We start from the raw sequence: 13,307 nt of genomic DNA on the forward strand, positions 1-13,307 counted from the left end.
GTGATGTTGACCACACTACTCAAGTCCACAAGTGGCTTGCTGTGATGCCCGGAATATGGTGGCATTTTACAGTGTGTGAGCGCTCTTACATACTATAAACTACATACCACGTACAATTTGACATCGGGAAGGAGTGAAATTTAGTGACAAACACTTTTGGCATTCCTCAGGTAGACGGGCAACAAGAGCTGTCAGTCTGTAACTGATTTAACTAAGCACGCTGCTGACCTAGTCATTTCACCACTTGGGCTCCCTTCTTTGTTTTTTTTCCCTGCTCCTTTTGTGCACATCTCAAGCCTGTCCCCATTTCATCTCCTTATGTCAGTGTGCCAGCCGTGTAGTTAAGAGGGAATGCTATCCTGAAGGGGGAACGTTTGAACCAGTGTGCCACTTCTGGTGAACTTTGGAGGAATACACTTTCAGCCATTAGAACATACTTGAAATCTCATTGATTTAGTGCGACCCGCCTTGTTTGCTTACTGGCTATGGTGTTGGGCTTCTAAGCAAGAGGCCGCGAGATTGAATCCCGGCCATGGCGGCCACATTTTGATGGAGGCGAAATGCAGAAACACTCGTGGTAATTAGATTTAGGTGCACCTTAAAGAACCCCAGGTGGTCCAAATTTCCGGAGTTCCCCACTACGGGTGCCTCATAATTTAATTTTAATTTAGTGCAAATAAAAAAAAATATATGGTCATCACATTGCGTAACTGAGTGTGTCTGCTTAGGAAAACTATTGTTTTAAAAATAATTAAGATATATGTGTTCATTTTTTTAATAGATAATTTGTGTGGTCTGTAGCCTCCTTGAACCCAGTGTCCAATCTCATGGACATTGGCTTTCATCACTTCTAAAATTATACCAGTTAAAATAAACTATACCAGAAAGGATTAGCTAAAATATTCTGGTATAAGATAAAGCTAGATGCAGGAGGCACAATATGTCAAGCATTGAATCATATTCTTTTTTTTTTTTTTTTTTTGCCACTGGTTTTTAAGAAAAGTGACCTGTACAGACATGTACAGCTGCATCATCACTGAATGCGAAAAACAATGTGCAGTACCTTGTAAATGGCACCATATGATGCAGCAACCCACGATGATAAGTTAAAGCAATGAACTGTCATGGTGAAATTAATAATTTATCAGAGTTTTAGCTAACAAACTGGAGGTATTGGCTCACTCCACATACATGGAAGTGCTGCTATGAGCATGGGCTCATGCCGTATGATCAAGCACATAGTTTTTCATTTTTCTAAAACAGTGGTTTATAATCAGAGCTGATTTTAAAAGGTTTTGTTGAGTCTTATGAGTATAGTACAGGATAAGGGCAGCCACTTGCCAATTTTTTTTTTTTTTATAAACATTTCATCTCTGGAAAACAGTCTTAATTTTTTTTTGTCGGTGTATGTAAGAAATGTTTTACCTTTTTGAAGCAATTTACAAATTCAAGAAGTAAGTAGTCTTGTTCCTCACAAAATTTCAGTGTAGAAACCATCTTGAAAGCATGTTTTTTCAACACAGTTTGAAAAGGATAGTTTTCCTGGTTGTTGGGTGTTTGCCGAAGAAATGGAAACAAAAAAAAACAATTCAAAAATTTAAAAATGTGCTGCTTTATTTTCGTGTCAATCGCGATCAATCAAAGCCCATGCTACATAGGTTGGGCCCTCCTTTGCAACCAGACGCTGCTCATTGGCAATTTCTTCAAGTTTTCCCCTTTTCCTTTCAGCTCTAGAGCTGTCAAGAGCTTGTATATGTGCTTGCGCGATACTTGCCTTAGTTACTTGCTCAAGGTGCTTGCTTGTCTGCACTCCACATTCTAGCTGCAGCCTCTGGAAAACTTTTTTGATGCCGTGTGTGCCCTCCTAGAACTCGAGCACAGCCAAGGCTGCTGTAGTCTCCACTGGGATGCAAACTTTTCGGGCACCTCTTCCTCGTTAACCCTTTGAGGTTCACATTTTTCAAGAAATGTGTCCTCCCAGTGTCACATTTTTTCATTGCAGATTTAAATTCTCCAGAGTGACTTATTTTGAGAAAAAGCAAGCAATTAATTTTTGAAGTAACTAATGCAGCACACCTTTTTCATGTAAGCAGTGTTTTACATGATTCATTTCTCAAATTTATAGATTAACTAGCATGATGAATTTTTTACAAATGTAGGATAAAATTCACGCAAGCTACTTTTATATTTTTAATACCATATTTTTGCACCTGTAACCTACACCAGATATATAAAAATTTAACAGTAAAGTCCAAGTATGGGTTATCTGTGAATTCTGCCTTGAGGTATGGCTTCATGGCAGTGCGTGCCACACTGCTGTGAAGCCACATGTTAAGGTAAAATTCTTCGCTATCTAAAGTTCCGTTATCTGCCAGGGAACCACAGGCTCCTGACACCCCTCGCATGTTAAAGCTCCCTTTTCCCCTCTTTTATAATTGCCCGTTCTCATCCTCTTATCGAGTTGCCGTTTTGCATTTTGACCTTATTAGTACAGTAAAAGCTTGTTAATTCACAACTCATTAATTCGACATTTCGGATAATTCGAAGTAGCCACCGCAGTCCATCCAGCAGTGCATTGAAGGCAATATGTAACACATCTCACTAATTCACACTGAAATCCACACCGCCACCGATCATTCGAACTCTGCACCATCATGGATGGGGAGAGTCGCCACGGGGGCCGCGCATCTTTGCTCTTTCCATCTACAGCCCTTTGTTTAGGCCTGACTGGAGAGAGACGTATTCGCGCTTGGCAAGGCATGGCCAACGCCTCTGTTGCAGGTCGCTTCTCTCCCGTGAGGCTCCGTATAATGCTCAAGGGCGATGAAATCGTCGCCGTGCGCCATATAATGTATGTGCGAGTGAAAGCGCGCGAGGGTGTGCCGGCGAACACAGCTCAATCTCGCATGCGTGAGCGAGGAATGTGGGGGCAAATGCGCGCCCTCTCTTGTCGCGTGCGAGGCACGGGAGTGAGGCGGAGAGAGGGAGGGACGGTCTTCTCTGGCGGCTGCTGCTTACGGTGCGGCCATGCGGGTGCCGTATCTTGAAAGCGATCTGCGATGTGGCCAAAGTGCACGCCCGCATGGGCATAGGTGTGGGCCTCATCTTCAATGTGATCTGTGATGTTTGCACAGTGTGCATAGTGCCGGTAGCTTCGTATGCGATGTGCTTTCTACTTTTCGTTTGTGTGGAAGTAAGAGTTGTACGAAGGTCAATTCACTCGCTGCTACTGCCGCGATTCCTCACTCCAGCGTTTTTCAGCGAGTTTCTACGGTCATCGAGCGAGATGTGTTCATGTTTACCTGTGCGTGCGTGACACTGTACTTGTTAATTTTGTTAGTAAGCAAATGTTAAGAAGTTTGTTAAGCCAATAAAGCTACTATCCTTACTTCGAATAGCTATCTACTAATTTGCCATCGCAATTGATGCTTCACTTTTCCGGCAAAACTGCGAAATTTTTGTTTCTCCGCGCCCGTCGCCACGACGTACACGCGGATGGAGCAAGAGCCAATGACCAATTTTAGCACATTGTAATTCTTTCACAATGCATCTTTTGCGTCCTTGGCATGCTTCATAGTCATTGTCATAGTTTTATTACATGTAGCTCTTATAGTGACCATCTTTTAGGCCCCTTTACAGCCCTGTCACATCCATTGCTCATAATTAATTGCTTCACTTTGATCTCATTACCATTGGCCTGGTGCTCTTTGGCCAAACCTGGCCATTGCGCCATAAAACACCACACATTCAATGTTGGAAACATCAGACCGCTTTAGCTACATCCAGTTACATTGGCTGCACCAACGCTGCAAAGTATAGATGTTGTTCATGTCGACGTATTGTGTGCGCGCGCATCCTACGCCACGTTGGACTATATACGCGCCTTAACCGAGCGATTTTTTTATCTTTCATTAGTTTGAATTTTGTATAATTCGAATTTTTGTAGCATCTCTGCAGAATTTGAATTAATGAGCTTTTACTGTAATAAGCAAATAGTGCACACAGCGCCGGTAAGCCAGAATCCGGATCACGATGAGCTCGCCAAAGAGGTAGGGAACAGAGCCACTGGCCAAAGATACAACGTGGATGGTTCGTGCATCTGCAAATGTAGACTGTTTTTAAAAAACGTTTTACTGTTCTTGTATGTGGTTATTTCCATGGGTTATATGTGCAATTTTTTTTTCTTTTGAGATTATGTAATTTAGGGTGCAGAGGTGGGTTTCCTCCCATTTTATTTTCCATTTTTATGCTGTGTTGCGCCGAGAGTGCTATTCCGGCAAAAAGAGCATTGTGCTGACCTCCGAGCCATGTCTGAACCAGTGACCAAGGGCCTTAAGATAGGAAAATGAGGTGGTTTGTTAGGGAATAATGTTCCGGGAACGTTCAATCATAGTGAAAGTGAGGCATATGCCATGCGAGCAGCCACAAGTTAACTCTGTGGTGTGCACCTGTCAGAAATTTTGTGAGTGAGAAACTTGCAGTAATCAATTGTTTCATCGCTAGATGAGATTCTCAGTTCTCGTGCACCTCACAAAAAGAGACGCAGGCATGTCACCAGTTTGTGAGTGACCACCTGTAAACAAAATTGCACACCTACAGCAGAGCCATGTGGGCAAACATTTTGCAGTAATGCTTTCAGTGATAAGAAACGAAATAGAAATCGGTTTTCTTGACACCCATAATTTGAAATGACGTGTGCAAGAATGCTGAATATAAAGTCTGCAAGCGTGGGTGTGCGCATGTAGCAGTAAACTAGACAAAACTGGAATACTCCTGACTACCAAGGTGGTAGCCATCACAGAGGGAAGCGAAAGATCAGTTCTAGTGGAAGCCGAGGGTCAGCAGCACAATAAGGAAGTTTTCTAGAAGTCACAAAAGGTGCAGCACCTCCGGATTGACACTAGGCAGTGATTTGTTTCGAAAAGGTTTTTTTTTTTTCTTTCAAACATTTGATTGTCGCTGTACGAGGTTCGAGATCACTTGGGACTTGTTTCCATACATCATGGCGGTGACCATCAAAGGGCTAGCGTATTGAATCATTTGTTTGTATTATGCATCTGCATGCTTGAACATCGTGCAAAGAGCTATGGCTTAATAAGCCAGTTGTAAAGAAGCACAAACTCTTCTGCAATGTCTCTGCTGAAGGCATAATGATGAAGTCTTAGCACTGACGACTTGCCATCATCAACTAATGCTCAATGTTGATTGTAATTTGGGTATTTGCTGATTGTAGTCCACCAATTCTAGTTTGTTTTGGTTTGCCGGTGAAACTAAGCTTGCCACGGCAGAAAATGCGGCGTTTTTTTCTTGCACTTTTTCTGTTTGTTATGCCGCACCCTTGACAGGAAGGAGGTCCGTTATGGCTAAAAAGCACGAAGAAGTAGCAGTCGAATGACTGCATCCATTTCACATTAATTAATTTCTGTGCTTAAATTATTGCTTCAGTTTTGTTAAATGTTTATTTATTTGTTTATTTATAATACCTTAAGGGCCCCGTGAGAGACATTACATGAGGGGTGGGTATAGTCGCAGTGAAAATAAGAATAAGCACAGTAGTACATACAGACATTGCTATGATTTATCGCCGTTACAAACAATATCTTCAATACCAGATTTGAAGCCAGCAGGGTCGGTGTTTGTAGTATGTCTGGGAAGGCAATTCCAGTCATGCGCAATATGTATAAAAAAGGACTATAAGAACATTGTGATATGGATACTTGGTGGGATAACGACATTCAGGTGGGTGATCTTTTGAACTCTGTGTTAACGTTCTACAGTTTGCTGCAAGATTCAAAGGCTGAGGTTCTTTCAGTGCGGTCACATGCTGTCTTAGCTGTGTACTGATTATGTTGGCGTCAGAGAGGTTCAACGAGTTCACGTCTGGTTCTTTGAAGAGTGGCACGTATTCAGTGGCACATACCCAGTGACGCAAGTTGTCATCAAAAGTGGTCTTTTCGGAGTGGCATTAACCCAATGGCCCAAGTTGACGTGAGAGAGGTTCATTGAAAAGTGTCACATACCCAGTGTCACATACCCAATGACCCAAATCGGTTGACGGTTGGTTTCAAACCCAGCGACCCAAGTTAGAGTGAAAGGGCTTAGATATGGGGGGATGGACACTCAGACATACTGAAAACTAGTTGGAAGTTTTCAAAGAATGCTAATTGCATTATTATACTTAGGGTTTCTATACTACTTGTGTTATTGTGGCACATACCCAGTTGGACATTAACAGTGGCAGGAATTGTCTATTCAGACACACAGCCAGTGGCACATATCCAGTGACCCAAGTTGTTTTATGTGTACTCAGCAAGACAGCTGAGTGTAAAGCTGAGCTGATGGGTAGCAGAGCTCTGCCAGGTCTTGAACTGAACAAGCATGGCCTACAAAGGGATCGGGTTTTTAATGCATTAGCATTCTTAAGGTACTCCACATGCTTTCTGGGTACCAAGTATCTATCTGTGTGTATTTGTATCTAACTGTTTTCCCGCATACCTGGGTCACTGGGTAGTCCGTGGTCGAATGGGTAGTGCGTCTGGCTGCTGTGCTGAGGAAACGGGGTTCAAAACCAACTGTCAGACCACCTTGGGTCACTAAGTATTGTTAGGAATGGCCTGCCGAGGTGGCAATGTGCAAGTTGTTTCAGCCCGCTGCACGTGTTTCGATCCACCCATGGTTTGCCGCCCTTCAGAGAACCAGTGAGGACAGCGCTAACCAACCGTGAACTTCCTTTGGAGAACTTGACTACGGCGGCGTTAATCCTCCATGCGCCTCGTTCGGAGAACAGGTGAAAGGCAGCTCTGGAAATTAGAGGCGCCGGCTGGGGTCGGGCGTGGCCACCTGGCTACGGGGACGCAGAACAATGGACACGACGACGACTGCGCTGCAAAGGTCGTCTGCCCGCGGAGGGGGCACTGAAACCTGTGTGTGCGTGTGTGTGTTTGTAAACCGTCCTGCAGAGAGGCGGCTTGTTTACGATGACATCGAACGTTGTGTCTCACCTAGGGATCTAGGGAACGCGAAGTGTTTAAAAACGGCTGTTGTCGGCTGCGTCGTCGTACTCATGCCGAGTGTGCTTGGAGCTGCGTGCTCGCATGCTGTATGCTTCGTCTTGCGTGCTCCATGTGGCAGTCACGCTAGACTGTGTAAATGTATCCCATGTTCAACTGTAAATAAATCCTGCTCGCCTAGTCCTGTCGCCCCAAGTTCCTCCGATCGTCCTACAAGCCCGACTCCAAATCTGACAGTATGTGGTAATGTGTACATATGGGTCACTTTTCAACGATCATGCCGACATGGGTCATTGTAGAAGCAGGACTGGCTAGGTACCGCTGTTCAATGAAACGCTTTTGACGGCGACTTGGAGCACTGGGTATATGCTACTTGGTCTGTGCTGGTCTTCAATAGACCTCATTTATGCTACCTTGGGTCACTGGGTATGTGCCAGTAGGTGTGTGTGCCGTTTTCAATGAATATCTTTGATGGCAACTTGGATAACTAGGTAGTTACTACGGGAATGTGCCGTTCTAATGTGCAGTTGAACATACAATCAAACGTGTGTCACAAGGTTTCCTCAAGGACAGCAACCCGACACTTTATCAGGCTGCACCACAAATTCGCTGGTTATGTGCCGCTTTTCAATCAACGCCCTTCGCTCGCCCACTGTCACATACCAGGTGTCCGGCGTTCACAGCTGTGCCATGAATGCACCAGGTTTGTGTCGCTCTTTAGTGAACCTCTCGTCAGCTTGGGTCACCAAGTATATGCATGCCACTGAGTGGCACTTACGAGTAGAGGTGTACAAATAGCGATTTTTGAGACTGAATTGAAAACGAATTGAATAGTGCCAGAAGCAAATCGAATTGAATATAGAATAATTTTCGAATAGTTCTAATAATGAACAGCCGTTATCACAATTAATATAAAGAGGTGTTCACATTCTAGTATTCTTGAAGCTAGCAAGTTTCTTCCTTTACATAGCACCTCATGAAACATTGTTTTCTAAATGCACAAATGGAGCATTAGTAGCAAAGTAGTAGTTTCTTCGCATGCACAGGGTTCTTCAGAGAGTGTGAATGATCACTGTATGTACCGTATTTACTCGAAGCTAGGCCAGCTCCGATTCTAAGCCGACCCCCGAATGTTGGAAGCCAGAAAAAAATTTTTTTTAAACTTACCTTGAATGTAGGCCGAACAAAAGAAAATGAGGACAGCGTTTACAAAATGATAACAGCATTTATTTAATATGAACATGCCGAGCTCACTCTACGTCGTCACCACCGTTAGCCTCGCCCCCATAGCCCAGCCCACACATACGCTTGCGGACATGCGCAAGCTTGCGTCCGCGCGCCCATGCATGCACACAGGTCGAAGCACGGCGCCATCTTGGTGAACATCTCCTCTCCGTTATTGTGCGCTTATCTTCCTTATCGCTGTCATCTCCTCGTTGCAGCACATTCAAAAGTGTCTCCCGTTGCCCCTTCCAAGAGAGAGAGAGAAACAACTATTTGCCACTGCAGGGTTGGAAATAAGGGCAGGTAGGCCTAGTGTGGCTCCAAGGTGGGGGCGACGTCTTGGGCCCACGAGACGAGTGCCAGTTGTGTTTTCTTGTCTGCTATTGTCAGCAGCTGGTTCCAATCCTCCTCGGAGGGAGCTGGCACTAATGATTGTGGGGGAGGGTTACCCTCGCATCCCTTCCAACGACGGACGTTTTTCTCATCGATGCTGAAGTCTCGCCTGGCCTACTACGACTCTGTGGCTAGCACAACTTTTCATTAGAAAGCGGCACTATAGTGTGCCATTACAATAACGCCATACTGCACACTGATACCGCCAATACCACCGATACCATAGAACCAGCTCCAATACGACACAGGTCAAAGCGACGACATTGCTCGTGTACACGTACTATAGTTGGCTACTGGCCCAGCTAGTAGCGGCTGCGATACTGTTTCTAGATGGCGCTAGCTATGGACCATATTTATCATTTACAGTTACAAAATAGCGTGTTTTTTAAAATCCTCGAATCTAAGCTAACCCTAGAGTTTTGTATATGATTATTTCGAAAAAACTATTGGCCTAGATTCAAATAAATACGGTACAGGGTGTTTCAGTGAACACTTTCAAAAATTCTTAAAAAGGTTGCCTGTAGCAGATAGCACAATTCTAATTCATGAGATGTTCTACTCAAAGCGGCAGACACTACTTGCAAAAAGAAATTGAATGCATAATCGCCTAATTAACAAACATTCACTAATTAACTTTTAAACTAATTACCTTATGGTCCATATTGCAATTTAAAAATTCTAGCCATGGAGTTGGGAAGGCAGATACACTTGGAATGAATTATCGGGACGACACGAGTTTCGAGATAGTAATTTGCGGAGAAATGCATTGGCGTTCCAGTTACTTTTCTGCTTGAATACATAAAACAACATTTTTAAAGAAAGTTGACCTTTTCAGATATTCGAAAAGTATTTGAAAAATATTCATATTTACAAATAGTGACTATTCAATTCAAAGACCAAATCAAGTAGGACACTATTTGATTCGTTAGTCAAAAGTTTCGAATATTTGCACACCCCTATGTATGAGGGAACAAGGGAACGATTCGAGGGAACGGAGCAAGCTAGTCTCGGTATTCGCAAGCACCGGTGTGCCACGTTTCTCGTCTCGGAGGCCGCGTATGGACTTCTGGGCAGCACCACTAGATGGCACAGCGTGTCCAGAAAGGAGCGCGAGAGAGGAGCTCGGTTGCTGCACGATGTGTTCCTAAGCGTTCGCCACATTCTGGTATGCCATACGTTTCAGAGACCAACCGCAGGCTTCGCGGTAGTGGTGCTAGATGGTGCCAAGGGAAGCGCGAAAGAGGAATCTAGCTGCAGTTACAGGTCCATAACTTGTTTCGACGGTGGCAATGCGTTTTGCGGTTATATCGATTCATTGCTAGCCGCATTACTGTTGACAGTCATTGTGAGATGGGTACTGCCAAATTTCTTGGGCCAAAGTTGACTCTTAGCTGTTGAAAGTGGGCAGTGTGTCATTTGGAAGATTTTTGTGGCTAAGCATGTGTTAAGGAGTTGAATGGCTTTGTCTTGCTGTGCAGGGCAATGTGGCTGAAGTGCGGGAACTCAGGCCACGGCTCATGCGTGACGAGTACCTGCTTGTGTTCAGGTAGGTGAGCTCTTGCAGGAACCCTGGGATATAGCTTGATTTTGCGACAGCCACATGCACATGTCAGCTGTGTGCATGGCAAACATAACAGGCATGTGCTTAATGTGTTGTGAAAGAACACTACAAATTCAGTAACGCATTCAGTGTTTCGGATTTCAGGTTTAGTACACTCTGTGCCAGTATGAAAGGAAATTGCCTGATCTGTGTCCAAATTGAAACTCTTGCTAATGTGCTAGTTAAAACGTTGCTCACAGCTATTCGCTGTACTGGATGCTTCACTTAAGTTCAACCAAGCTTTAAAAAAAAGCAGTACATCTTAGGCAAATGATACTCAAGTAACTCAGTACTGTGGACAATATGCTATCAGTATCACTTGCCTAAAGGCCGCTTCACGTGCTGTGATCAGGACGAAAAAAGGAAGTTGATGCAGTCGCACTTGTTGCTCATGCTGCACTCTCTGAACACTTTCAAGATATGTACACTATTACTGCTATAGTCCTTACTGCACAACACTTGTTGCAGTCTACAAGAGTGAAGAATTCTGCTGTAGAAGAACTGTGGTTGTTGTGTAAACAACCAGATTCTTTAGCAAGTGCCTTGAGATCATTGCTGCGCATTAGTTTCAACTCGTGAACTAAACATGTACCCCACCTTAAACGGCTTATAAATTTGTTGTCTTTATTTTGACAGAGTAATTTTTTGGTCAACCTCACCAATATTTCATTACTTTCAAAAAATGTGTGTTGCTGTAATATTGCGCTTAGCTCTTTCAACGAGCACTACACTCTACTACGTGCCTCTGGTGACGGGCTGTTCCTTTGTTTCATTACTACAATAATTTTCATGATGAACCAAATACAATCACTTCTCCTTTATTACTGTTTAACAAGCTTCTCAGTTGAAATGACTTTCAGTTGTTACCGGTATAAAATAAGATAAATGAGCCTTTTGTTGAAAACGTGGTCCACACAACCTTTATATTCCCCTTTGTGTGTAAATTCCAAATATTCAATATTCGATTCAATATTTGAAGCTAGATTTTTTTTTAGAATATTCACATTCTAACAATAAAAAAAATTCCACCAGTATTCGGGCACTCCTATTTGTGCTCCATCAAAAAAATGGCTGGGCTAAGCATGTGCATTCAGTGCTGTTTACACATGCACATAGAAAACCTGATTAATACTGTTCCGCTTGTTTGTAGCATGCTCTTTATTCCTCTGGTTGATGGACTATCTGACTGATGCAGTCACTGTTGGTTGTAGTGAACTGCTGGACAGTGAGAGTGATGGCATCGAGGTGAGCTACAATGCAGCCGGCATCCTGGCACACATCCTATCAGATGGGGCTGAGAGCTGGGACAAGGCTGCCATCCAGGCTGTCTCACGTGGTCAAGTGCTGGTGCGCATGCGGCGGGCCATTGACCGCTGGGCACTGGTCACCAAGCGCAACATCAACTACCGGTCAGTTTTCCTCAGGATTTCTGTACGGCGCCGGCTACTAATGATGAATAGGTAAATGAAAGAGAAGAAGCGACAACTTTGCCCCTGGTAGGAGCCAACCCCACAACCTCCACATGGCACATGCGATGCTCTACCAATTTAGCTACAGTGGCAGCTCTCCCCCTGGCCACTTTCTTGGGTAATTGTGCGTGGGCATACTAAATCTCTTTGTTGAAATCAAGAAAAAGAAATGGGCATGGGCAGGACACGTAATGAGGAGGGAAGATAACCGATGGTCATTAAGGGTTACGGACTGGATTCCAAGGGAAGGGAAGTGTGGCAGGGTGCGGCAGAAAGTTAGGTGGGCGGATGAGATTAAGAAGTTTGCAGGGACAGCATGGCCACCATTAGTACATGACCGGGGTAGTTGGGGAAGTATGGGAGAGGCCTTTGCCCTGCAGTGGGCGTAACCAGGCTGATGATGATGATGATTATGATGGTGATGATGATGATGATACTAAATCTAGCCCTGGGAATGCCAGTCAGTGCCATCCGTGGGTGATGATGGTGCGGTCGCAGAAGCTTGCCACTGTAACTCAATTGGTAGAGCATTACATGTGTCATGTGGTGGGTTCTGCTCTCACCGGTGGCAAGTTGTCTTTTCTTCTACTTTTATTTCCCTTTTCATATTATTATTGCAATAGCAATTGTATGGACACTTCAAGCGCATTTCTTCCATCGCCGTCGCCATGAGGCTCCGTATAAAGTCCAAGGGTGATAATCGTCGCCATGTGCCCTACGCTGTATGTGCGAGTGAAAGTGTGCAAGGGGAGCCGACAATTGGTGCTCAATCTCGATCGCACGAAAGAGGCGAAAGCAGAGAGGAAGCGTGCAGTCTTTCATTGCGTGGGAGACACCCAACATTGCGAGGCACCGGGGGAGGGGAGGGTGGGGAGAAGTGGCGTTCTACTCTGGCTGCAACTGTGCATGTGGCGGCTGTGGGCCGTGTCGTGCAGCCGTATCTTGAGAGCAATCTGCGTTGTGAGCAGAGTCTAGGTGCATCGATGGCTTGTAGCTTTGTGTGTGCTGTGTGTTCTCGGCGCTCACTTTGCGTTGAAGTGATAGACAGCACAAAGGTCACTTCGCTTGCTGCTGCTGCCACGTTTCCTCGCACCAGCGTTTTGACAGCCAGTTTCTGCGGTGATCGAGTGAGATGTGTTTATGTTTGCTTGTGCGCACGGGACACCATGCTTGTTAATTTAGTTAGTATGCCTATGTTTACAAGTTTATACGGCCAATAAAGCTACTCTCCTTACTTTCTATAGCTGTCCAATAATTTGCTATAGCAATCGATGCTTCGCCTTTCGGGCGAAACTGCAACTTTTTTCTATGCTCGATCACTCAATCACTTCTTTTTCCTTGAGCTATGTCATCACCTCTGAAAAAAAATTTAAAATTTTAGGGACAAACCTGCCATGACACTTTTATCCTGTAAAGCCTATGTAGTTCAAACCTTTCAGGCAATTGAATTATGAAAACTATAGGAACATTTTTTTTATATTACTTAAAAAGTGCCAAAATGAGTGTTGCGCCAACCGTCATAACTATTAAATGGTAGGTGTGAAACAAATGCCACTTGGCAAGTACGTAATGGGGTAATAAACTGTGCAACCAACCACCATGATAGTGATA

The 13,307-nt window shown here is 44.2% G+C and overlaps 1 protein-coding gene across 5 annotated transcripts in view; it reads left to right on the forward strand.

Annotated features, from left to right (window-relative positions):
• LOC142568291 (protein zer-1 homolog) overlaps positions 1 to 13,307 on the forward strand; it is a 155,594-nt gene that overhangs the window by 106,756 nt on the left and 35,531 nt on the right. For all 5 annotated transcript variants that reach the window (XR_012825410.1, XM_075678280.1, XM_075678279.1 and 2 more), the window contains exons 15-16: positions 10,106 to 10,173; positions 11,439 to 11,636. Coding sequence is in view for 4 of the 5 variants with exons in the window: in XM_075678280.1 (XP_075534395.1) it covers positions 10,106 to 10,173; positions 11,439 to 11,636 (266 nt within the window). In the remaining variant the exon portion in view is untranslated. The remainder of the gene's footprint in view (positions 1 to 10,105; positions 10,174 to 11,438; positions 11,637 to 13,307) is intronic.

The sequence above is a fragment of the Dermacentor variabilis genome, unplaced genomic scaffold (genome assembly GCF_050947875.1).
Source record: "Dermacentor variabilis isolate Ectoservices unplaced genomic scaffold, ASM5094787v1 scaffold_18, whole genome shotgun sequence".
Taxonomy (NCBI): Eukaryota; Metazoa; Arthropoda; class Arachnida; order Ixodida; family Ixodidae; genus Dermacentor; species Dermacentor variabilis.